This window comes from Pinus tabuliformis, chromosome 3_2 (genome assembly GCF_031772625.1).
Source record: "Pinus tabuliformis cultivar Carrire ecotype Pingquan chromosome 3_2, CPIR1, whole genome shotgun sequence".
NCBI lineage: Eukaryota > Viridiplantae > Streptophyta > Pinopsida > Pinales > Pinaceae > Pinus > Pinus tabuliformis.
In genome coordinates this window covers 471,203,834-471,229,582 of record NC_142302.1, presented here as the reverse complement: position 1 = coordinate 471,229,582, position 25,749 = coordinate 471,203,834, and the positions used below count along the sequence as shown (strand labels likewise).

General features: G+C 39.1%; 1 protein-coding gene across 1 annotated transcript in view; it reads left to right on the top strand.

Moving 5' to 3' along the window:
- Positions 1 to 16,084, top strand: part of LOC149181342 (dynamin-2A-like) — a 58,731-nt gene extending 42,647 nt beyond the window's left edge. The window contains 10 exon segments of the mRNA XM_089416578.1: positions 8,136 to 8,220; positions 8,358 to 8,496; positions 8,884 to 8,960; positions 9,067 to 9,123; positions 10,956 to 11,115; positions 12,537 to 12,700; positions 14,771 to 14,884; positions 14,983 to 15,050; positions 15,157 to 15,320; positions 15,414 to 16,084. Coding sequence (XP_089272704.1) covers positions 8,136 to 8,220; positions 8,358 to 8,496; positions 8,884 to 8,960; positions 9,067 to 9,123; positions 10,956 to 11,115; positions 12,537 to 12,700; positions 14,771 to 14,884; positions 14,983 to 15,050; positions 15,157 to 15,320; positions 15,414 to 15,664 — 1,279 coding nt within the window. The 3' untranslated portion in view covers positions 15,665 to 16,084.
- Positions 16,085 to 25,749: the final 9,665 nt, after the last annotated feature.

Here is a 25,749-nt window from a genome sequence, read left to right as displayed (position 1 = left end):
GCGTAGGCTCTGCGTAGAGGGTGACGCAGGTAGCTCAGCGTAGAGGCAGGGGAAGCTATTTTAGAGGCAAAAAATAGTTGTGGGGTGAGAGAAAATTCTCACAATATTTTTGCTAGTATTTTCTTCATATTAGATTGCCAGCTGGGCATCTAAATTATTGTACTTAGTATTGTTGCTAAACATTAATAATAAAACCCTCATTTGTTGCACTGATTTTCACAAGTTGGGTTTTTCTAGGAACAATTGTCCAAAAATAATTGTGTCAAATTTATTGTGTGCACTAGAATTTCTCAGTTTCTAATATCTTATTTTCTGCAGTATTTTTATGGTGAAAATTGTAGTTGTGATTTTATTCGTTATTTGCCGTAGCAAATAAACTGCATAATTAATTTTTGAGTTAGAAGAATAACTTCCAGTCGCTGCAATAAATAAAATTTCACATGGTATTAGAGCTTAATTGATCAGCTGGGAAGCTTAGAAGCAGAGAAAGGAATTTCGTTGTTTAGAGGGAGAAACAGATCGAAATTTCCAGAGAAACTGCGCAGAGCTTAGAATAGGCAGTTCGAGTTGCTAGGGCAGCAGTTTGATTTTTCAGTTGAAAGGAAGCAGGAAAATCAAATTGCCCAGATTAGTGATTCCAACAGTCAGAGGGAGTAGTTGTAGCTTAGATTTTCACTGAGCAGAAGCCTGGTTGGATGTAGAGAGTTTTTGATGCAAGTTGTAGAGAAGAATCCGCGTCGGGAGAAAAAGAGGAATAACACACTAAATTTGTTCAAGTATAGCCATGGACAAATGTAACAGTCATGAGACTTCAGATTTATCTTCCAGATTGGAAGACAAATTTGCTTGCTTAGCAGGATCAGCTTCACAGGAGTGTGGTATATAGACAGTGGAGCTTCAACTCACATGATAGGGGTTAGAGAATATTTCTTTAGCTACAAAGAGGCGCAGATGGATCTCCATATTACTATGGGAAACAAAACGAAATGTACTCTAGTAGGGAGAGGTACCATATATTTTCAGGGGGAGTCAGGAGCAAGCTCCAGCGCTTCAGATGTATTGCATGTGCCAGAACCCGATTTCAGTATCCCAGTTACATGATAAGGGGTATAATATTCACTTTGTGGAGAAGAAAGTGTATGTCAAACACCCGAGCTGTAAAAAGGTAAGAAATATTGGAGTTCGAAGTAACAGGTTGTACCGGTTACAAATCAATTCTCCAATGGCACTGATAGGCAGTAACAATAGTTGTGGGAAGGAGCTGAATGAATTATGGCACAGGAGAATGGGACATCTACACCATGGAGCACTTAGGATGCTCAAAGAAACCATAACAGGGGTTCTTGAACTTGGAATTGAACACGATAATATGTGCAGAGGATGCGTACCTGGAAAGTATGCTAAGGCGACATTTCGAAGAAGTGACAACATAACTGATGGTATGTTAGGACTTATACACTCAGATATTTGTGGCTTGATGTTCACTAGAGCTGTTAGCGGTGTCGAATATTTCGTCACCTTTATTGATGATCATTCCAGGAAAACATGGATCTACTTCTTGAAGACCAAGGATGAGGTCTTCGATCATTTTAGAGAGTTTGAAGCTCTTGTGGAGAATGCGATAGGGAAGAAGATCAAGGTGTTTCGCTAAGATAATGTTGGAGAATATATTGATAAAGACTTCACAAATTTCTGTGCGAAGGAAGGCATCAAGAGAGAATGGATAACTCCATATAATCTGCAATAGAATGGTGTAGTGGAGCGAAAAAACAGAACCATTGTTGGAGCTGCAAAGACTATGTTATATGACTAGGATCTACCTAGATTTCTGTGGGTAGAAGCATGTAACACGATAGTGTATATTCAAAATAGGACTACTCATAGAGCATTGGGGAAGAAACGCCAGAAGGAGTCTTCACAGGGAAGAAGCCAGAAGTCAACCACCTCAAATTTTTTGGCAGTGTTGCTTATTGTCATGAGCTAGATGATAAAAGGACCAAACTGGAGCAGACTGCAGAGAAGCGGTTTTTCATTGGGTACAACAAAAACTCAAAGGCATTCAGAATCTACATTCCTAGCAGTAGGAAGATACTAGTAAGGCAAGATGTGAAATTCATGGAGGACTGAGCTTTTAGGAGATCTCGTGAGATGCCTGTAGGTGATTAGAATCAATCAGCATAAGCTCATTTAGTCCAACAGCAGGGGCAACAAGTGGGACAAGCAGGGGGGCAATCAAAAGGTTCAAGTACTGTGACTAGTACTAGTATTTCCTTAGGTGCAAGAAATTCAGGGAGTTCTCAGCAGATAGAGCAGCAGAGATAGGATGACGAGGTGCTAGCAGAACCTCCCACGACTAGTGGTCGAGCCAACAGAGAGGTTCGTCAGACATTAAGAGATGCAGAGGAGTTTATCGGAACTCCTAGGACGAGCAAGAGATAATGCAGACAACCTGAGAGGTAACAAGCATTGGTAGCTCAAGTTGCAGAACCTTCCAGCTTTTAGGAAGCCACACAACAATTAGGTGTGCATAGATGCCATCGTAGAAGAGTATAGCTCTATTATGACGAATGATGTTTGGGAGGTAGTGCCCAGGCTAGAAGACAATTCAGTTGTAGGTTCGAGGTGGATCTATAAAGTCAAATATGCGGCAGACAACAGTGTGGAAAAGTACAAGGCTAGGTTCGTGGCAAAGGGGTATGCATAAAAGAAATGGATAGATTATGAGGAAACCTTTGCCCCAGTTGGCAGATACACTTCTATCCGGTTAGTTATATCTCTAGTAGCTCAAATGGGATGGCAGATTCACCAGATGGATGTCAAGACAATCTTCTTGAATGGAGTAATAGAGGAGGAAGTGTGCATAGAAAACTGGAGGGCTTCGAGACTCAATAGAGGCGCACACATGTGTGCAAATTAAAGAAGGCTCTATACGGGCTCAAGTAGGCTCCTATGGCATGCTATGGTAGAATTGACACCTACTTGCAATAGATGGGGTTCGTCAAGAGTGATACAGATCCCAACCTTTACTATTTGATGGTAGAGGATGAGCTCCTCATTCTAGTTTTGTATGTGGATGATCTATTTTTGAAAGGATCATCAGGGCTCATAGAGGATTGCAAGAGGAACCTGGCAACAAAATTTGACATGAGGGGTTTGGGGATGATGCACTATTTCCTAGGATTGGAGGTGTGGCAGAAGGATGGAGAGATCTTCCTTGGGCAAGGAAGATACGTTATAGATATTTTGAAGAGTTTCAAAATGCAAGATTGCAAACCAATGTCTACACCCATGATTACCAACTTGAAGAAGATAGATGCATCAGATGACAAGGATGTCGACCCCACCTTGTATAGACAACTCATTGGGTCTCTCATGTATCTGGTCAACACTTGGCCAGATATTTGCTTTACAGTCAATACCCTTGGTCAGTTCCTGGTGGAACCGAAAAGGGTACATTGGGCAACAACGAGCCATATTCTAAGGTACATTTGCGGCACAGTCGAGTATGTGTTGAAATATACTGGAGAGGATGATGTCAAACTTTGTGGGTACACAGATGCAGATTAGGCAGGCAGTTCAATGGACAAGAAAAGTACCTTAGGGTACTACTTCAGTGTTGGATCAGGGATGGCTTCTTGGTGTAGCAGGAAGTAGAAGTCAGTAGCAATGAGCTCTGCAGAAACAAAGTATATGGCAACCAACACAACTATGTGCAAAGCTATATGGCTTCGGAAGCTACTAGTATGATTGTTCAGGCAAAGGATGGAGATGACCAATGTTTATTGTGATAATCAAAGTCGCATAAAGCTCTATGAGAATCTAGTGTTTCATGACAGGTCGAAGCACATCGATATTCGATGTCACTTCATCAGAGATTGCGTACATCGAGGAGCAGTCCAGCTGTAGTATGTTCCCATAGAAGAGCAAGTTGCAGATATACTCACGAAATCTCTAGGGAGAGCTAAGTTGGTCTATTTCAGAGAACAAATGGGTATGGTGGAGAACTCGTTTTAGTAGCAGGGACAAGCTATTTTGGATGTTTTGGATGTTGCAGTTGCAACAACAACAGATGAGAGGGAGTTGCAGTGCAGATGAAGTGTGGCAGCAGTATGGCATGGTCAACAACAACACAGATGCAATGTATATCAGAGTTGCGCAGTAGTTGGAAGGTGACAACAGCTAAATATCAACAACGTAGTAAGAAATGATGCAGAGACATAGTGTTGCTAGCAACAACGCTAGAACACATTCCTCGCTAAGGGAGAGTGTTAGTTTTTGTAGCATCATATCCACGAAATTTTGTGGAGAGGCTAGAATACATGAGATCTCCAAAACCCAGAAATCGTTTCTAGAAATTTCGCCTAAAAGTGCCTTAATTAGATTATTAACTGATTTTTAAATATTTCCTAAGTCTAAACTTAGGGAATATGGTTAATTAATCAGTATTAACTGAGATAAGGCGTGAATCATCTAGAAACTCACACATATCTGTTGAAGAATCTAGGGCAATTAGGTGCAGAGTGATTCTTCTTGACTTGATAACAATTTGTGGAGTCTTTTTCCTTTTTCTTGTTAGCTTAATCTTCTTCTTCTTCTTATTAATGCATGTGTGTGCACTTCATCAATCTGCTACCAAAAACATAAGAACAAAAACACAAGATGTTGGCTCTCTACCAAGGCCAAAAACTCTCCTCTTGAGAGGAAAACCCTTTAGTAAATTTCTCTTATTGAAGCTTCTTATTGATCAAGGCCAAACCCTAGACCCTTGACAAGAATATCCTCCAAGCACAAGTCAAGTCCGTCCTCCTTTATGCACTTTATTTCCTGACACTTCCTTCTTCCGGCACTTCATTCCACGACACTTTGTCTTCCTTCTTCTGGCACTTTGTTCTTCTTTCAACTGCTTGATAAGTCTTGTTATACTTGCTCTAGAAGACATTCCTTTGATGAGACCCTTCCCTTATGATGATCCCTTCCTTCTCTTCACCAACCAACGAACTTGTTATGACTGTCATAATATCAGAGACAACCTCCTTCTCCTCGCACATGTGACTGTAATAGGATTTAGATTCTAGAACCACCTTATTACCTTCGCTTTTCTTCCTTGGTCCTTCACTTGAGTGGGAGGCCCTTTAGGCCTATATTTCTAGACCAAACAATGTGAGAGGTGGTGCTGATATAATACTGTTGTTATGACCGCAGGCAACCTTCCCTTTCCTCGCACGTGTGACTGCAGCTGCCCTAGAAACGGTCCCCTTAAACTCGGTTATGTACCCTTCTTCCTCGCTGCACTTGGAGACCCTTTTCCTTCGCTCTTTTCCACCTTCTTCTAGTCCCTTTACTTCGCTGATTTCAGAGAGGATTGCGTTGTCTTTTGAGGGAGTGGACAACCTCTATATATAGAGGTTTGTCCCTCCTTTAGGCCGACTTGAAGTTTGCAGGCCGACTTGACTTATTTAATTCGGATTGCTTCTTTGTAGGTGTCGTTGCATGGAGGAGACTTGTTGACTTTGCTTGGAGGTATTCTCTTGACTCTAATACATAAACATACATGGTGTAACATGCCCTTAAGGTCTTCAACATTTTCTTTAGACTATTTGACTCACCTATATCACTTTAATCTGTGCTAGACCTATTTCAATGAGCAAGAAACTCATTGACATATATCATAAAAATAATTTATCCTTTCATGAATAAATACAAAAGTCAAACTTACATTTATGAAGACCGAACCTAGTTACACTTCCTTCAACAAGAACGACCCAAAGATGATCATAGCCATTGATTAATTTTTAATCTAGGTCGTTGGGGATACAACAATGGATTATAAAAGAAAGTCGATGTGATGATGGAGATCATCCAGTGCAGATACTTAGCTGCCCAGGCAGTTCGCTTTTCTCAGTAGCAGCAGCTGAGCAGAGAAGATAGAGCTAGAGGGTGAGTAGCAGGTGGAAGAGGAGAGCCGTAGCATTCTAGGAGGAAGTTTTTCAGTTCCTGGAACAGACAAAGGAAGGAAGGCCGAAATCTTCAGAGGGCCAGCGTAGGCTCTGCATAGAGGGTGACACAGGCACCTCAACACAGAGGTCGGGGAAGCTATTTCAGAGGCAAAAATTCACTGTCGGGTGAGAGAAAATTCTCACAATATTTTTGCCAGTATATTCTTCAGATTAGATTGCCAACTGGGCATCTATGTTATTGTACTTCGATTGTTGTTGAACATTTATAATAAAACCCTCATCTGTTGCACCAGTTTTCCCAAGTTGGGGTTTTTTCTGGAGACAATTGTCCAAAAACAATTGTCAAATTTATTGTGTGTGTGCTAGAATTTCTCAGTTTCTGGTATTTTATTTTCCGCAGTATTTTTATGGTGAAAATTGCAGCTGTGATTTTATTCGTTATTTGCAGTAGCAAATAAACCGCATAATTAATTTTTGAGTGAGAAGAATAACTTCCAGTAGCTGCAATAGATAAAATTTCACACATTACCATCTCCAAGATTGGTTGCTCTACAAAATGGATAAGGTCTGTGTTCTTAAAGGAGAAAGAGCACAACTTATCAGAGTCTCACATCTCCAAATTTGCGGGGCATTTTGGTATTAGGAAAACAATGGCCAACTTAAAGACTTATGTGTACTGGCCTAGAATGCAAGAAGTTGTAGCTTAGTTTATCGAAGGATGCATATTTTTCCATACCAACAAACCTAAAAATAGGAAGCAAGGTCTATACCATATCTTATGTTTACCTACTGACCATGGGGGAACATCTCCATGGATTTCATGGGTGGTATGCCAAGAAGTAGTTGGAGAGATGCCTATCTATTGTGATAGTGGACATGTATAGTAAGATGTGCATTCTCATGCCTTGTAAAATGACCATCAAGATGCAATGATTTTGCTCTTTGAAAGGTTTAGGTGCTGTTTGGGATAATAAGGAGCATCATCTCAAGATAGAGATACCTAATTTCTTAGTGTCTTTTGGACTACACATTGGGAGAAGGTGGACAACAAGTTGAAGAGATCTATAACTTTTCTTGTTGGTGTGCTTTTGACGGATTGCAATCAAAAGCATGCAAGGACTTGGGATAAAAATTTGATTGATATTCAGTGTTGAATAACAGAGTGTGCATACTTCCATTAGTTAGTTCTCTTTTGGAACTTGCTACCTTTGCCCATAGATGTTATGGACAACAAGGAGGATTGAGGAAGATAAAACAAAAAAAACATTGAAGGTTGACAAATTTATTGATAAGTTCAGATAGATCCATTTGCAAGTACAAGAGACTATGAAGAATCGACAAGAAAAATGATGACTAACTAGGTTTACTGTAATGTCTGCATAATTACATGCATTCTGTATGGAAACTTTTAGATGCTTTCTATCGGGATTGAATCAAATTGATCTAAGTTTATGGGCACTTGAACCCATAGCTAGGGGCTAGGAAATTTGTCCATTGCACACACCCGGCCAGTAGGTGGTCATGTGTCCCCCTGTTTTTCTAAAGGGGCCAAACAATTCACAAGCTTTAGGGAGTATTGGACCCTGGCAGTGGGAGAGATCACAATCCTCGGTTGACCAACCAGTCGTGCCCCCAGTGATGGCATCCCTTCTTTATAACATGCTCAAGATATTTCACCATTGAAGATTATAAATAAAAGACTATTATTACATGTGATGGATACGTACTAGTTTGTGTACTTGTGTAAATATGAACATTTAATAGTTGACCTGCTTGGCATGACTCTTGAGCTATTGATATGAGTAAGATTGTTTGTAAATAAGAAATCTTGTGCAAAATGGCTCGGGTTTTTTGTTCCCTAACTCAGCGTTATGTCTAGCATTGGGGAGAATTGGACCTTGGCAGTGGGAGAGATCACAATCCCCGATTGACCAACCAGTCATGCCCCCAGTGATGGCATGCACATTCTCTATAACATGCTCAAGATATTTCACCATTGAAGATTATAAATAACAGGCTATTATTACATGTGATGGATACGTACTAGTGTTTGTAAATAATAAATCTTGTGCAAGATGGCTCTGTTTTTTTGTTCCATAACTTAGCAATATGTCTAGCATTGTTTGGCCTTATTACCAGAATGCTGCTAAATTCATTTACTTGTTTATTGTTTTCTAGGTTGGATAGACAACGTAGAGAAGAAGAAATGAAGAATCGAGCTTCCAAAAAAGGTCATGATGCAGAACAGTCTTTGCTTAATAGGGTTAGTACTCACTTTGGGAATTATTGATTGCATTTAATAGCTGGCAGATGTAAAATGTAATTTGAAGGTGTCTATTGAATGCAATTATATGACAGTATACAGCACACTATTCAGAACTAATTATTGTGTTGCTTTAGGCAACGAGTCCTCTACCTGGTAGCCAGCAGACTGGTGGAACCTTAAAATCAATGAAAGAAAAATCTAATCAGGTAGATAAGGATGGTAAGGAAGCATCAGTGCTGCAGAATGCTGGGCCTGGTGGAGAGCTCACAGCAGGTATGAGAATTTGCATATATACTTGGATGAGTTTTCTTCCCAATACTATAGGCCTAATTCTGATAATTTCATCAGTCAGTTCTGACATGGGCTATCCTTTATAAGTCTAAAGATACAATGGGAAACTTCTCTCTAGATGTAAGACTTTTTACAGTTGTATAACTAATTTTTATGGATTTTTATTTTCTTAGTGAACTAGGTTTGTTGCATCAGATCTGGTATTTGTCCATTGTATGTCTCCCATAGAATTAAGTATAATGAGACAACTGTACGAATCAAACAGGAAGTTCTTCATAATTTCCCATTAGGACCAGTGTAAATTTGTCATCTGCACATCTTCCTTGTAAATTTGTGGTTAAGAATATTGATTAAAGAGGATGGTTTCAGGGTTTTTGCTGAAGAAAAGTAACAAGACCAATGGTTGGAGTAGACGGTGGTTTGTCCTGAATGAGAAGACTGGAAAGGTAAGTTACATTCAGTATATCGGTAAGGCTTGCAGTAATTTGAAAAGCAGTTATTTCTTTTGCATTAAGATGAATTGTTTTGTTTTACAAAGTATTGGATTTGCAGCTTGGTTACACCAGAAAGCCAGAAGAAAGGCATTTTCGAGGAGTCATTACTTTGGAGGTATGATTATTCCATGCATAACTTTCAAAGTGGATTGTCTTTGACATTTTCTCAAGCCTTCATCAATTTCATTCTATGACCATTTTTAAGTTCTGAATGCATTTCCGGGTTTTAATCTAGTCACTTGCAATAAGGTGCTTTACTATCCAAGATTGTGCAAGAAAACTAGTACTAGTTGCATAAAAGTACTGAAGGTATCCATTGCACTTGCGAGAAGACATTGCTTTTGTGTTTGAAAACAATAAAATGCCATGGAAGTTTAATGAAACTAGCATTTTAGCTTTCCACTCCAGTATAATTCCCAAAGTTTCAAACTCATGCTGGGGTTTCCGACTAACCTTTGTTTTAGGAATTGTTCTCAACGTGTGGCTGATATTTTTGTTTTTTTCCAAGGAAAGTCTCGTGGAGAAACTGTATGCAAGATTGTGCAAGAAAAGTAGTGATAGTTGTGTAGCACTACTGAATGTATAGATTTCACTTGCCAAAGATTACAGTTCTTTTTCATTTGAAAACATTAAAATACCCTGGAAGTTTAATGAAACTAACATTTTAGCTTTCCACTCCAGTATAATTTCCAAAGATAGTCTCAAAATCATTCCATGGTTTTCAACTAGCCTTTGTTTTAGGAAATTTGCTCAACAAGTGGCTGATATTTTTTTCCAAGGAAAGCCTCGTGGAGAAACCCAATGCATGGTTTCCTCATTTGTTGATTTAAACCTATTGGCATAGTCCAGTGCACTTAACACTAGGGTATTAAAATTTCAAACAGGGCACCTGCTGGCATGGAACTAGCTAGATGCCCAGCAACATTGGTGATAAGTTATAATCAGTTGCGCTAACTCTATAGGTTTCTTGTGCGTTTTTTTCTCCCCCTTAAAGAAATATCTTTATATTCCATATGAGGAATATACATGTTTCCCTCCTTGAGGGACTCTCAAACAACAAGGCTCAAAGCCATTACAAAGATATACTCATTAGGAGCATAGGTTTTTTGTGCTTTACACACACGCACACCCATACCTTTTGAAAAAGAGATATGAATGCTATTTCGTCGCTTTTAAGGGTCAAATGTATTTGAATTGAGTTGTCAAGAAGGAAACTTGTTGGTTACTATCTTTTCAATGTATTCACATTGAAATTAATTGATTTGAATTTTGTTGGTAGTGTTGCACTTCGCCCTTTTATCAATCTACAGCAAGTTAAAGATTCCAAATTTTTTAATCGATTAAATATTCAGTACATCAAATTTTTCAATGGATTAAATATTCATTGCATCAAAATTTTCAATGGATTAAATATCCATTACATCTGTGTTAGCATCCAAGTCTGAATGCTTTATTTTCTTTGGTAGTTTAAACAATTGGCATGGGGCAATTAAATGTAAATTTTAATTGGGTCTTGTTTGGCAATTCTTCCTGTGTTTGCAAAAACCCTGTTCTATAATTAGAATCTCCTAAGCCATATCGAGATAGCCATATGAATTAGGTGAGGCTTAGAATATCTGTCAATCTGGCATTATAGTGTATCAGACTAGGCACTGGTTCACCCCTTCTTAACGTTCTATTTATTTGCTAAATGGTATTAATTTGTTAATCCTGTTCTCCTTTCCATGCTTTCCTTGTAAGATATTTGTGTCTCTAGTATTAGTTTATTTGTGGTTAGGCCAGGTTAATAGTTAATTTGGTCAACAACTTGATTTAATTTCTGAAATGTACATTTTGATTCAGTCTTTCTTAGCTTTCAGTGGGCGTATCCTGAGTTCTTTAGGATGTCATACTTACGATGAGCCCATGATTAATCTGTACTTGTTGACTTGCATTCTATTATCACAGGAGTGCATTATGGAGGAGGTCTCTGAGGATGGAACCAGTGATGAGCCTGTCAAACCATCTAAAGGCTCAAAAAAATCAAATGGCCCAGATGCTTCAAAGACATCGACAAGCCTTGCTTTTAAACTCAGCAGCAAGGTTCCATATAAAACTGTTGTAAAAGGTGTGCACTTTTTAGTTTGTGGAATTCTGGGATAATTATTTTTTCCAAGAAAAATCTCTGGAACTTTTTCTGCAATTTAAAATAAAAGTGATGCATGTATTTCCAAGGAGGCTCCAAAGGATCCTTATTACATGGCTGTGTCACTTCCTAAAGTGTCGACCATCATTCCCTTTAATGGAATAACATAAATGAGGCAGCCTACATAACAGCATATATTTATTCCTACTCTCTTTTACATATTAATCTTTCTTGGAGGTTGGATTTCCTCAACCCCATCCTGAGAGGATGAAACTAAATAAGAAACTAGAATTCTGCTATGTGTCTTCTAGGGGAGCCTGTCAGTGTTTCCTGCATTTATTATGAAAATGTATAAACTGAAAGATGGATTTCAAATATGTTGCTCATCTTAAGCTTTCATGAATCCCTATGCTTCTTTGTTTCTTTGATCCCGTCATCCATTGCACCACCTATTTTGGTTCTCCATATATATATTTATGACTCTGATCCTTTTCTTTGAGGCTAAGGACCTCAGAATCCAAGCTGCCTTGATCTCTTCTTGTTTGTTTGAGCTTGGACCCAGCCCAGACTCTAAAGAAATTGTATGGCATTACGAAATATGAAGAATGCCTCCTGCACCATTAACTATGGAATTTTGATGTGCAGCTCCATCAAAGAACCCACAAAGAAAGGAACTATTTTTGAGGGACTATCACAGGCTTCTGCATTTTTTTTTGTTTGGTTATTTTTTTGAAATCTTAATTTAATTTTAACTTTTTATTTTTTATTTTTATTTTCTTCTAAATATATCTTAAATATTGTAGGCTCATTTCAGTCTGTAAATGGTTAACATAGGAGTTTCTGCCTTGTCTTTACGGAAAGATCCCAGAAGTCCTGGTAAAGTCAAATGGCCCAAAGCACAAAAATGGTAGGGAGTAATGGTCTTTCCTTGCGTAGTTGACATCCAGGCAAACTTCCAGAGCCTTCTCCACAGAGCTGCTGTCCCACTTGCTCTTGCCTCCAGTGTGCTCTTGTTCACTGACCAGACTTCCATAGAAAAGTGACATGCGAGAAATAAGTGGTGGATGCTCTCGAACATTCTTTAGACAAAATACAAGTGGGCATTTGCCATTTCTTCTTTTGGAGATTGTCCTGTGTGAGTACTTTGTTGCATAGGATGAGCCTTGGGAATATTCTTGTTTTTAAAGGAGCCAGCAGTTTCTATGTCTTTTCATTTCAATTTCCAATTTCTTGACTAGATATTACCACTGTGCATCCCTTTTTATGTGCCTCCTCTCTTATTTGGTGACCATACCAGACTGTCTCTCTGATCTCTTAGTCTTACGGATGTCCTTTGTATGATTCTTCGTACTGTTCTCATTCAAATGATCATTGATACTGAATTCATGGTTTCCTTATTGCAGCACACAGTTCAATCCTACTGAAGGCAGAAAACATGGTAGATAAAACAGAATGGGTTGGTAAACTCAGTAATATTATTCAGCCTTCAAAGGGAGCACCAACAAAGGGTCCATCATCCTCAGACACTGGTGCACCAATGCGTTCAAGTCTTTCAGACGGATCACTTGTAAGTTACGATTATTTTGAAATGCTTGAGATAGGTTGAAGGCATTTATAACAGTTATTCTCTTTATATATTATTTGGTTTTATTGAGTCTCGTGCATTATTATTTTCATATTTATTGTTGGTTGAATTAATTCACCTTCAACAAAATATGGCAGACATGTTATACCAAACCTTACTGGTTATTAACCTATGATGCCTGTGTGTTTATAGTCATCCAGTAGACTTTGGAAAGTAATTTAGTAATCTTTTAATATTTGAAGATTTTGTTTTATCAAATTATTTTTGAAAATCCGAACTGTGCATATATTATTAATATTATAATAATATACTTACGAAATATGTATTTATGTATGTGTGTCAGCTTTACTCATGTCAACCAGTTTACAGTTTGAGTGGATCTAATGAATAAACGAAAATATTTTTTAATGTGCATCTCCAGGAACAAATAGAATGGATGGAGTTACAAATAAATTTCTTCTTAATCGGGATTGAGCATCCAATCGGTTAATGCTCATAACTCTTTTGACTTAAAAATTTCACTAAATTTTTATTTTGGATTCTCGTGCTGGTGCACTTTTAACTGTAAATATAGAAGGTAATTTTTATGATACTAAAATTTAGATCTTCATGCAATATCACTTTTTAATTTATATGATACTAAAGTTTATATCTCCGTGCAATCTCACTTTTTATGTGCGTTTTGATGGTGAATAGAGATTTATAACGAGTACGAGTCACATGTAGACATACCGCAATTTGCGTTTGAAATTCCTTTGATCGACTGTAATTCTGACAAATTACCTGGCAAATACACTACAGTAAGCCTTCTGAAGCTGAAGCAGAATAAATACATATGCTTGGAATGTAACAATGTAACAGAGTGCTGAGCCCCTCTAGAGACATCCTTCTATAAACTTTGATTCTCAAATGATATTTGAGGCATCCCTGTTCTCCTATGTTTTTTTACCTGTTTTCTATGGAATGGGGATGAGAACAGGAATGCCTCAAATATCATTTGATGCATCTCCAGTTTTGTGGGAACGGCTCATTGGATGTCGCTGGGACATCCCCTACATGAAGGGACCATTCTTAGGATATTCCCAGCAAGAAAGGCACTAGTCTGCCATTCCTGAAATTTGGTTCTATGTTGGAGCCATTGGTGAAATTCATTTGCTTGCCAATTCTTGCTGGAAGATAGAGTCATTAACCTTTGGCCCATTACAATGTCAACCTGCAAAGACAATTAAAGCATTGGATAAAGATGCACCCTTTATACTACAAAAAGCCTTTCATAGGTTGTTTGAGACAAATAAAATGCAAAGTGAGTTGAGTTCACTGTTATATATCCATAAATAGAAGTTCCTCCTCAACTGTACATTGTATATATTATAACCACTGACATAATGATGGCATGATCTGGTGAGAAGCCTTCATTAACTGAATTACATTATGTTATATGGAATTGTCTTGATTTACTATCGAGTACTCACATGTCTGTTTAAGGTTAAAAAATTAGTAAACTGCATTCAAATGCATGCTAGTCACATTATTTTCTGCTGGACAATTATATTGCAGATAAGTAGGCATTGTGCTGCTGGACAATTGTTCAACTTATGAATAATTACAGGTAACCAAAAAATTTGGTTTCTCTGGTAGAGAACTATTTAGCAGAAAATGAAAATAGATTGCTAGTCTTTGCTTTCAGCTAGGACTAACATCCTTTGAGTTTTCTTCGATCTTCAAGACAAACTATTTCCACTGTTAAAACTTAAATAGATATAAGGTAGAGGGTAGGCAATATTTAGCTGGCCAGAGGCCAAGACTACTTTATGTAACCCAAAGTATAATCGTGAACAACTATAGCTTGTATTGAAACACTTGCATATAGGCAATGAAGCACATAAAGTTCCATCGTAAGTTGCACATGTACATAATCAAAATGTTTGCTATTAAATAATTTAAGAATCAATACACCTTAGGAGACCATGACCATACACAACGATGAGAATAGAAAAATTATTTCCCAACTTAATATTCAACCTCAGTTTGATTTTCTTGTTTATAATCCAGGAAACCATGGTAAGAAGGCCTGTAGATCCGGAGGAGGAGCTCAGAATGATGGCTCAAGAAGTCCGTGGTTATGTGGAAGCTGTTCTGAATAGTCTTGCTGCAAATGTTCCCAAAGTAAGACATCCATGTGGATGAGCACACAATACAACCATACAGAATCTCAGTGTTTATTCAGTCCATGATACTTGAATTGATGATTTGATGATTTGCAGGCTGTGGTGCTTTGTCAAGTTGAGAAAGCCAAGGATGAAATGCTGACCCAACTTTATAGCTCAGTCAGGTAAGGTTTAATGACAAAATGTGGCTAAGGTACGTCAATAATTACTTCGATTATTTTCCCATTTCTGTATTTTGCCAGACTGATTTTGATTTTCACTTGAAATCAGTGCTCATAGTACACCAAGGATTGAAGAACTTCTCCAAGAAGATCAGAATGCAAAACGGAGACGTGAGCGCTACCAAAAACAGGCATCTTTGCTGTCGAAACTTACCAGGCAATTAAGTGTCCATGATACTCGAGCATCAAGTGATAATTGGTCTGCGAATGGAGGTAAAGGACCACAACCTACCTGTTTGCATGTCCCTCTATCCATTCACGTAGAATCATTAATTTAATATTTTTATATAATGTGTCTGTATACAGGGTCTGGAAGTGCATTGAGCATGCCAGTTTCAACACATGAGGATTGGAGAGTAGCATTCGATTCTGCTGCAAATGGACCTTCTGACTATTCAAATTCTGTTGCGGATTCACCAAGGATAAGTTCCTCAAGTAATAATGGCCACAGTCGACGGCTTAGTGACCCAGGACAGAATGGAGATATAAATTCTAGTAGACGGACTCCAAATAGATTGCCACCACCACCGCCGGGCAGTTCTGTGTATAGATACTAGATGAATTTTTGGGATTGTGATTTCTTTAGATAACCCTAAGCATGCGAGTGAATCTGCTACCTGTTAGTTCTAGCACAAACACTTCTGTCAAGATTATTAGACCCGAGTTTTCCTGTGTGGGTTCATTCCAAGGTAGCAGTACATGGGGTTTTACCTGTTGTAGCACTGTAGATTTCAAGTTTTCTTGAAATCTGGGTGGCTTTTATTTCGCCAGGTCTTTTAGCCACCTACATTTGTTATTCGATCTATTCAATTTTTCACGACATGAATTTTACAGGTGTATTTGATGTAAGTATCCTATGGCAAGGAATGTCAAGTTGCATGCTCTCAAATTCTGCCTATAGAGCGTGAATTATTTAGGTTCTTTTTAATTTTTAATCCTGTTGGTTAATTATAGATCCAGGGTTTTGTTTCTTACAAGTATACTGTTCCTTGGTGCTCATTTAATTTCTTCACAACACTGTACAAGTTCGAAAAGATGCCATTCCAGTTTTATCATTTTATGCAACATCTATTCTAAATAAGACTGGGAAGATGTTTTCTTTTTATTAGCACACCCTTTCCTGTCTTTTTGATGCTGAGTAGAATTGGTTTACAACAACCATATAATGCATGATTTGCATGTTAGATTGCCATATTGTAGAATTGTGAATGCTTCCTGCTGTTAAGACGGCTATTGCTTCAGTACTTTTGGGTTTATTTACTTTTTGATTATTCTGGACATGAAAAGATGTGGTCTTGTAGATCATCTGCCATTGTCTGTCACAAAATTTAGTTAATTGTTTTTCTCATTTGCTCTTGCTGATACCCAAAATGTGTGTAAAATATGAAGTTGAATGAACATTTTGTTGGCAATAAAGAATTATGGCTATTGGAATGTGTTCAACATGGGTTTGCCAAGGGTTCCAGGATTATGGGTTTTGAGGTTTCATGCTTAAGCCTGTCTACTTAAGCTTTTATCTTCAATTAAGTTAATGAAGAATCATCCAACTTTAGTGGATGCTGTTACAATATAAAGTTGGTGATTCCCTTACTGCCATAAATTTCTAAATGGTGTACAGTTTCAAGAAAAAGGTGGTAACAAAATCAAATTAGTCACTCATCTCGATACCATCAAATATAGCAACAAATTATGAACAATGCTTCAGTACTAAAGGACTACATTGATTATTTCAAAAAACTTATACTAAATGGCTTAACACAGTGAAGCTAATGAAGACTCGTATATTTTTAGTAGAACGCATGGGGAATGGTTTATCTTTTGTGATCAAGCTTCATGACATGTATGGAAGTTAAAGGTGGTTAAAATATCATTCAAATGATGCCCCTTTCCTTATCAACTATAATCTCTGGAAGTTAGAAGGTGGTTAAAATATCATTCAAACAATGTCCCTACCCTTGTCAACTATAATAAAAATCTCGTAGTTGTAATAATCTTGTATACCTAAATTGTCCAATATACGAAGGTCACCAAAATTTGTCTTATTGTCAGTCTGTTATTTTTATCATACAGTTAATATCGAAAGTTTATCATACATCAGAAGCAGAAGAAGGGTAATCAGAAGCAGAAGATTTAGGTGTATAGGATATGTAGTAGACCAGTTATTTGAGCCAAGCCAATAATGGGATCATAAAAGGTGGCAGATTATCTAGAATCAAACAAGGGACTAGTAATAGTAGGGATTGTATCTTAGTGTCTTGTTAAGAATTTTAAGTATTAAATGATCCTATACAAAGGACTGATTTTGTAGGGATTGTATCTTAGTGTCTTGTTAAGAATTTTAAGTATCAAATGAACTGATACAAATGATTGATTTTAATGTTTGGATCGTATACACAATTTGTTTGAGCTTAAGACAAATAATTGGATCAGGAAGGGTAGAGTATCTAGAACCAGATACAAGAGTGATTAGTGATCTATAGGCTTGTATCTTTATGGTAATGCCGGCAAAGGATCAAGTTGGATATTATTACTGCTAAGTATTTAGAGTCTTAATTGCTTTAATACCAAGTTTAGGTGGGAGTGTCCTTAATTTTGAAGGGTTATATTCGATGTTTGCTTTAATTACCAAATTGAGTTGATTGCATCAGGAGGTCCAACAATCACCACAATTGCATTCGGGTGGTTCAGTTTGTGGCAATGTGCTTCACAACTGAAAGTTTTGATTTTGCTATCTGTTTAGAATCAAAGACAACATATTTTCAAAATAAAGTCAGTGGGCATTTGTATGCGTATTTTACAAAAGGTATGCCTGCAAGTTCAATGGCTACATGATGATTTAGCCTAATTTTTTAAAATTTAGTGGCTGGTAATATCTATATATTCCATATGATTTTGTTCCATTACATCAAAGTTTAATATGTCACTTCTGAGAATTGAACCTGGGTGGGAATCCTAATCATTCCTTCTAACACCCAGAATAAACCCAATTGACCCAATTGATGATGATTTATCTTAACTTGTGTGAAGTAATTTCAACACATATACATGATGTTATACATCAAACATATTTCCACATTGTATTAGATAAATTCTTCCATTGTAATTAAATACCATTCCTTCCAGTAAAGAAGATTGCATTAACAATGTCTCTTGAAGTGTGGGGCTGTGCTCACTTTCATAATGTTTTTTGTTTTTTGTTTTAGAAATCCTATATGGGGAGGCTATTGAATTCATTTTCAATCACTGATCTTTGTTGAAATATGACCGTTGTTAAGATATTCTGCTTCGTTTCAACTTGCGTCACCCAATTATGTGTTGCCTTTTCTTCCCTTGTGCTATAAATCGAGCCTGTACAATACGGATCGGCTAGCTTCGTAATAGAGAGTTACTAATTGTGTTGTTGTGTGATTAAACGTCGTTTGGAACATTACAACAATGTCATTACCATCCTTTCAAGTTATCACAAACTCTGTTTTTTCAACCTGTATTGACATCATACTTAGTGTTATACCTGTGTCAGTTTTTTCGACTTGTATTGACATCATACTTATACCTCTTTTTGTTTATGATTACCCCTCTTCATTACATGTTTCATGTCCTTGGAATCAACCTGAAAATTTGACTTAGATTAGAACTCTCGTCTTTGAGGTTGATGACCCCGATGAACTTCCAAGCGTGTGAAGGAAATATTGGATATTCCACCTAATTGTTTGTCAAAGTTATTTTTTCCGAACCAATTTTGTGTCAACTTCATGGATAAATTTGGCCTTCCTTTGTGACATGGATCATATTTTGCAAACAACATATTGATTTAATATATATGTGTTTTTGGAAGGAGGCTTTCTCATTAGGCTCTTTATGTAATAAAGACAACTTGATTGAATACATAAAGACAACTTGATTGAGTTGAGAGACTCATTCTAGTAGGAAGGCGATATGTGATTCCATTTGTGCTCAACCCGGAGTCGACATGTGTCTTTTTTAAAATAAAAATAAAATATTTTTTAAATTAAAAAATAATCTTGGCTATAATAGAAATAAAAAACAAATATACATTTTTGGTTAATTTTACTTAAAAGTATTATAAAATGTAGTCCCACTCTAGTTGTGTTTGTTTTATTGGTCGTTGATATTAAAACCCAATACAAAGGATATATGAGAAAAATATTTCACTTTCACTTCGTTCGTAGAAATTTCTGTTTTCCCATCTCGGTTTTTAGTTTCTCCTTATTTCTCCCATATAGTTAAATGCCCTTTCTCATAACCATACATTTAACAAGCTGTAAAAAATAAATTTGCTGAAAACACATTCTGGAAATTTTACGGAATGCTGGAAATTGCAGAAATAAAAATCAGCAGTAATAAACAGCCATTAAAATACATTTAAACACTGAGATTTTTGGTCAATATGACCCTGGAAAAACCCTCTACAACTTTTGGGGAAAACCAGTTTGAGAGCTCTTTTTTATTTCTGAAAATACCTTTTTCACAATGAGAAATATTCAACAAAAAAATCAGCAAGCAAATTTACAACTTATCTCTTTTCCCATGCCTTACATGGAAATTACAGCGAACAAGACAACAATAAATGTTGTACGGCCTTTTCGATTTTCGTGTCCACTTTCAGCATTAAATGCTGCTGTACGGCCATCATTAAATACGCTGTACAGACTGCAATAAATGCGCTGTACGTCCCTAGTTTTGCATGCAGAAAAATCAGCAAACTGCTCCTCAATTTTTGTGCAAACCACTCCTCGAAAATCGTGCCAAAATCTGCCTTTCACTGTGTGCTGAACTAGCTGTACTAATCTGTTCAACTGCTGCCTTGGAATGTGTGCCAAGCTGCTGTCTCCTTCTCCTCTCTGCTCAGAAATCTCTCTTGCTCTCCTTCTCCCAATCTGCTCATGAAAGAACGAATGACCTTTTCCTCCTTTAATCTAACTCCAAATGACTTTTGGGTGATCCAAGTGACTTTTGTGTGATCCCTAAATCCAATGGCTGAAATAGATTGAGATCTGAGGCTGAAATTAAACGCTCATTTAAATCTCACTTTTTTATTTTTTAATTCACCCCACTTTAATAAAGATCCACTTAGTCATTTATTTCCAAAGTCACTTTTCCTTTCTAATTTTTCATTGACTTTATAAAAGTCACTTTAAAATTAGACTTAGTAACTTTATCACTTAAAGTCATTTTTAAATTAGATTTAACTTTATAAAAAAAATTACAAAGTCACTTTAGGAGAAAAATTAAATTCTTTTGAACACTTTTCCCTAGGCCAAAGATCAAAGCCTTAGGGAACCACCTGTACTCTGGTACCAAATTTCAACACTCCCTTTTACCGAGGAAGGTGTTCCTCACCACACCCATCTTGTCTATGAAGTAGACATGCTTGCCCCGTGGTAAGGCTTTGGTAAGAATATCTGCAACCTGCTCATCAGTGGAAATATACTCAAGCTTCACAGCTCCCTTCTGGACATAGTCTCTGATGAAATGATATCTGATCCCGATATGCTTTGACCTGTCATGAAATATGAGATTCTTCGTGAGTTTAATGCAACTCTGATTATCACAGTAAATCACTGAAGGTCTCAACGGCTGACCAAATAAGCCAAACATCATCTTGCGAAGCCAGATGGCTTCACAACTAGCTAGACTGACTGCCATATACTCTGCTTCCGCTGAACTCAGTGCTACTGACTGCTACTTCCGGCTGAACCATGACACTACTACTGAACCCAACCCAAAACAACACCCTGAAGTGCTCTTCCTATCAGAAGCACAACTTGCCCAATCAAAATCAGTGTATCGTGCCAATCTCACTCCATCTCCCTGCCTATAGTCTAGACCATAATCCACTGTCCCCTGCAAGTACTGCAAAATGTGTTTTGCAGCCCCCTAGTGAACCTTCCTAGGCTCACACATAAACTGACTCATCGTGTTGACTGCAAAACAGATATCTAGTGTAGTGTTGACCAAATACATCAAGGAACCAATCAGCTCCCTGTACAATGTGGGATCCACCAACTCGGAATCCGAAGCATGAAGCTTCTCCCAGTTGGTGATCATCGGTGTCGACATGGGTCTACAATCTTCCATGTGGAATCTGCTAAGGATGTCTACAATATACTTCCCCTGCCCCAGGAAGAAATGCCCCTCCTCCTGCCACACCTCCAAGCCCAAAAAGTAATGCATCAAGCCGATGTCCTTCATCTCAAACTCCGTCGCAAGATCTCTCTTGCAGTGCTCTGAGTCTCTCTGCACCTGTAATGACCAAGTCATCCACATACAACACCAGAATGAGAGGCTCATCACCAATCACAATAAAGTAAAGGTTCGGATCTGCCTCACTCTTTGTGAAACCCATCCCTTGCAAATATGTATCTATCCTGGAGTACCAAGCTCTGGGAGCTTGCTTCAGGCCATAAAGGGTCTTCTTCAGTCTGCACACATGGGACTCCTTCCCATGCACCTCAAAGCCCTGTGGCTGCTCAATGTACACCTCCTCCTGTATGAAGTCATTGAGAAATGCAGTCTTCACATCCATCTGGTGGATCTTCCAACCCATCTCTGCTGCTATCGATATAATGGAGCGGATCAAAGTATATCGAGTCACGGGAGCGAAGGTCTCCTCATAATCAACTCCCTCTACCTGGGAGAACCTTCTAGCCACAAACCTTGCTTTGAATTTCTCAACGCTGCCATCTGCAGCATGCTTTACCTTGTAAAGCCATCTGGAAGTAACCACGGATTTGCCCTCAGGCCTCATCGCCACCTCCCAAACATCATTCTTCATGATAGAAGAATACTCCTCCTACATGGCCTCTCTCCAGACTTGCTGGCTAGCTGCCTCCTCATAGCTAGAAGGCTCAGAGTCAAGGACGCTGGTAACCATCGCCATATAGCTACAAAACCTCTCAGGTGGTCTACTCTCTCTGACCGACCTCTTCGGCTCAGCAACAGATGTGGCATCTCTCAAGGTGTCCTGAAGCCACTTGGGCTTCCTCTTCCCTGAGCACACTTCTCCCACCGGATAATGAAACTCCTTCTCATCATCATCAGGAGCCTGAACTCCTGATTGTCTGTCCGCTGTCCTCCTGCCTGCACCTGAACCTGTAGAAGTTGAGGTACCGTGTGAACTGTCCATCAGTGGACTCCCTAGTGAATTGCTCTGTGAACTGCGCTGCATGCTGCCCGGAGCACCACCGTTCTGGCTCGATGAGCCACTGCTCACTGACGGACTTGACATCCTCATAGATGTACCTCATGATCCTCCTGATCCCTGCCCACTGGATCCCTGCGACTGACTCCATTGTTGCTGAGGGTCTGGCTGATCCAGATACTCTAACTCCCGTGACCTCCTGAAGGCCCTGTCCTCCTCGAACTTCACATCCCATCTGACAACAACTCTCCTTTGTGCAGGAATGTAAATCCGAAAGGCCTTTGAGGTCTCACTGTAGCCCACAAAGATACCCTTCTCTGCGGTGGGCTCTAGTTTGGTCCTCTTCTCCTTGGGTATATAGGAGTATGTAATGCATCCAAAGATATGAAAATGATCAATATCAGGCTTCTTCCCAGAGAAAGCCTCCTCCGGAGTCATGTGCCCCAAGGCACGATGCGGACTCCTGTTCTGCAAGTAAACAGCTGTGTTGCAGGCCTCTGCCCACAAGAACAATGGCAACCCCTGATCATGTAACATGGCTTTGGCAGCCCCTATGATGGATCTGTTCTTCCTCTTTGCAACCCCGTTCTGCTGGGAGTTGCAAGGAACAGTGAACTCCCTCCTAATGCTTGCCTCCGCACAATAGTCAACAAAATCTCCAAGGGTGTACTCTCCTCCATTGTCCGACCTCAGGGACTTGATCTTGCGACCTGTCTGTGTCTCCACAAGAGCTCTGAACTCCTGAAACCGCTTGAAGACCTCACTCTTGGTCTTCAAGAAATAAATCCAGGTCCTCCTGGAGTGATCATCAATGAATAAAACATAGTACTCATATCCACTCAAGGAAACATGAGACATCCGACCGCTCACATCAGAATGAATCAAATCAAGTATCGTAGTCGCTCTGCTGTCATTGCTGGGAAAAGGGGATTTGGCAAACTTTCTCATCGCACAACCTCTGCAAGTATCAAAGTGATCAGTACTGAAATCTGGCACACCTGTAGTGATCTCCCGCAATGTCCTCAAGGCTCCATGATACATATGTCCCATCCTGCGGTGCCAAATCTCACACAGCTCAGAACTGCTAGCTCTGCTGTCGGTACTACTGCTCAATGCCAAAAGGGGCTGGAATGTAAACTTGTACACCTTTGCATGGCGTACACCTATCACTTTAGCTGAATCAGCTGGAGTGCCCCTGTGATACATCAACACCTGTCCTCCCCTGAACAGTACCTCATATCCTCTGTCCTCCAAAGCTGAGACGGATATGAGGTTCTTCCTCATCCCTGGCACATAAAGAACCTCTGACACTTTCAAGGGAGGTTTGGACTCCCTCTGAAATGTCAGTCTCCCCACCCCGACTGCTCTAACAACTCTGTCATCACCGAGTACTACCTCTATATCAGTGCCACTCTCTGAAAGCTCTGAGAAGTACTCATGGACTCCTGTCATGTGACGTGAAGCCCCACTGTCCACATACCAGATACCTGAAGATGCTCCACTAACCGAGGGAAAAGCATGCTCCCTCTGAACCTGTGTGGCAGATGATCCTGCACTAGAGGACTCACATGTAGTGAACGCAAACTCCCGGTCAAAACGACCTGCAAAGTCCTCAATCTCTGCTGAAGCTGCCACGTCTTGGTTCTTCCCCTCCTTCTTCTTCTTCTCCGGACACACAACTGCATAGTGTCCCATCTTTTGACAATTCCAACACTTCACCTTGGAATAGTCCTGTGTGTTACCTTGTTTACCTTTACCTTTGCCTTTTCCCCCACCACTGCTTGTGGAAGCCTGCTTCTTCCCTTTGCCTTTCTTACCTCCTGCCACCAGTGCTACATCCTCATCCTGCTTCACTGGCTTGGCTGCCCCAAGCTGACCTTTCTTGATCTCTGTCTGAATGCAATCATCCCAAAACCTCTCCCATGTGGGAAGGGTCTCACGTGCACAAACCCCATCAGCAAAGTTCAACCATGAACGGGGGAGGCCATTCACTGCAATCCGCACCAACTCAGTGGGTGGAATGGCCTCTCCAATCGCTGCCAAATCATCTCTCACATTAGTAATCTTTGTGAGATATCCAGCTGCACTATCATTACCCATCTTAATGTTCTTCAGCTTCTCCTTCAGGACCATCTTCCGGTTCTCATTGGTACTCTGGTAGAGATTGGACAATGCTGTCCACATCTCGTGGGCATTGCTCTTTCCTCTCACATGAGGAATGCAATGGTCTTTGATTCCGTCTAAAATCAGCCTCTTACCCTTGTTGTTCTTTTTATTATAAGCTGTCAACCGAGTAGCATCAGTAGGCACAACAACAGGGTTTTGTGTGGTATGCACCATGATATCCCAGAGTTCTGCGTCCTCAAAGATACTCTGCATTCTCTCCTTCCAAACGCTGTAATTTGTAAGCCCATCCAGCCTATCCTCCACCCTCAATCCCAATGACATCCTGCTGTCCTAAAACTGAAAAATAGCACTGCTGTAGTAAAGATAAAATCGCTGTTTATGAAAAAAATCAGCTTGCTGGAATTTTCTGAGTGAAAAATCAACAGCTGTAATTTTTCCTTTTGCTGTTCCAAATTGTCCTTCAGCACTCAAGCTCCGATACCATGTAGAAATTTCTGTTTTCCCACTCTGGTTTTCAGTTTCTCCTTATTTCTCCCATATAGTTAAATTCCCTTTCCCATAACCATACATTTAACAAGCTGGAAAAAATAAATTTGCTGAAAACACAAATTCTGGAAATTTTATAGAATGCTGGAAATTGCAGAAATAAAAATCAGCAGTAATAAACAGCCATTAAAACACATTTAAACACTGAGATTTTTGGTCAATGTGACCCTGGAAAAACCCCCTACAATTCTTGGGGAAAACCAGTTCGAGAGCTCTTCTTTATTTCTGAAAATGTCTTTTTCACAGTGAGAAATATTCAGCAAAAAAATCAGCAAGCAAATTTACAACTTATATCTTTTCCCATGCCTCACAGCAAACTGGAAATTACAGCAAACATGACATCAATAAATGCTGTACGACCTCCTCGATTTTCGTGCCCACTTTCAACATTAAATGCGCTGTACGGCCTTCGTTTTGCGTGCAGAAAAATTAGCAAACTGCTCCTCGATTTTTGTGCAAACCACTCCTCGAAAATCGTGCCAAAATCTGCCTTTCACTGTGTGCTGAACCAGCTGTACAAATCTGTTCAACCGCTGCCTTGGAATGTGTGCCAAGCTGCTGTCTCCTTCTCCTCCCTGCTCAGAAATCTCTCTTGCTCTTTTTCTCCCAATTTGCTCATGAAAGAATGAGTGACCTTTTCCTCTTTTAATCTAACCCCAAGTGACTTTTGGGTGATCCCTAAATCCAATGGCTGAAATAGATTGAGATCTAAGGCTGAGATTAAATGCTCATTTAAATCTCACTTTTTATTTTTTAATTCACCCCACTTGAATAAAGACCCACTTAGTCATTTATTTCCAAAGTCAC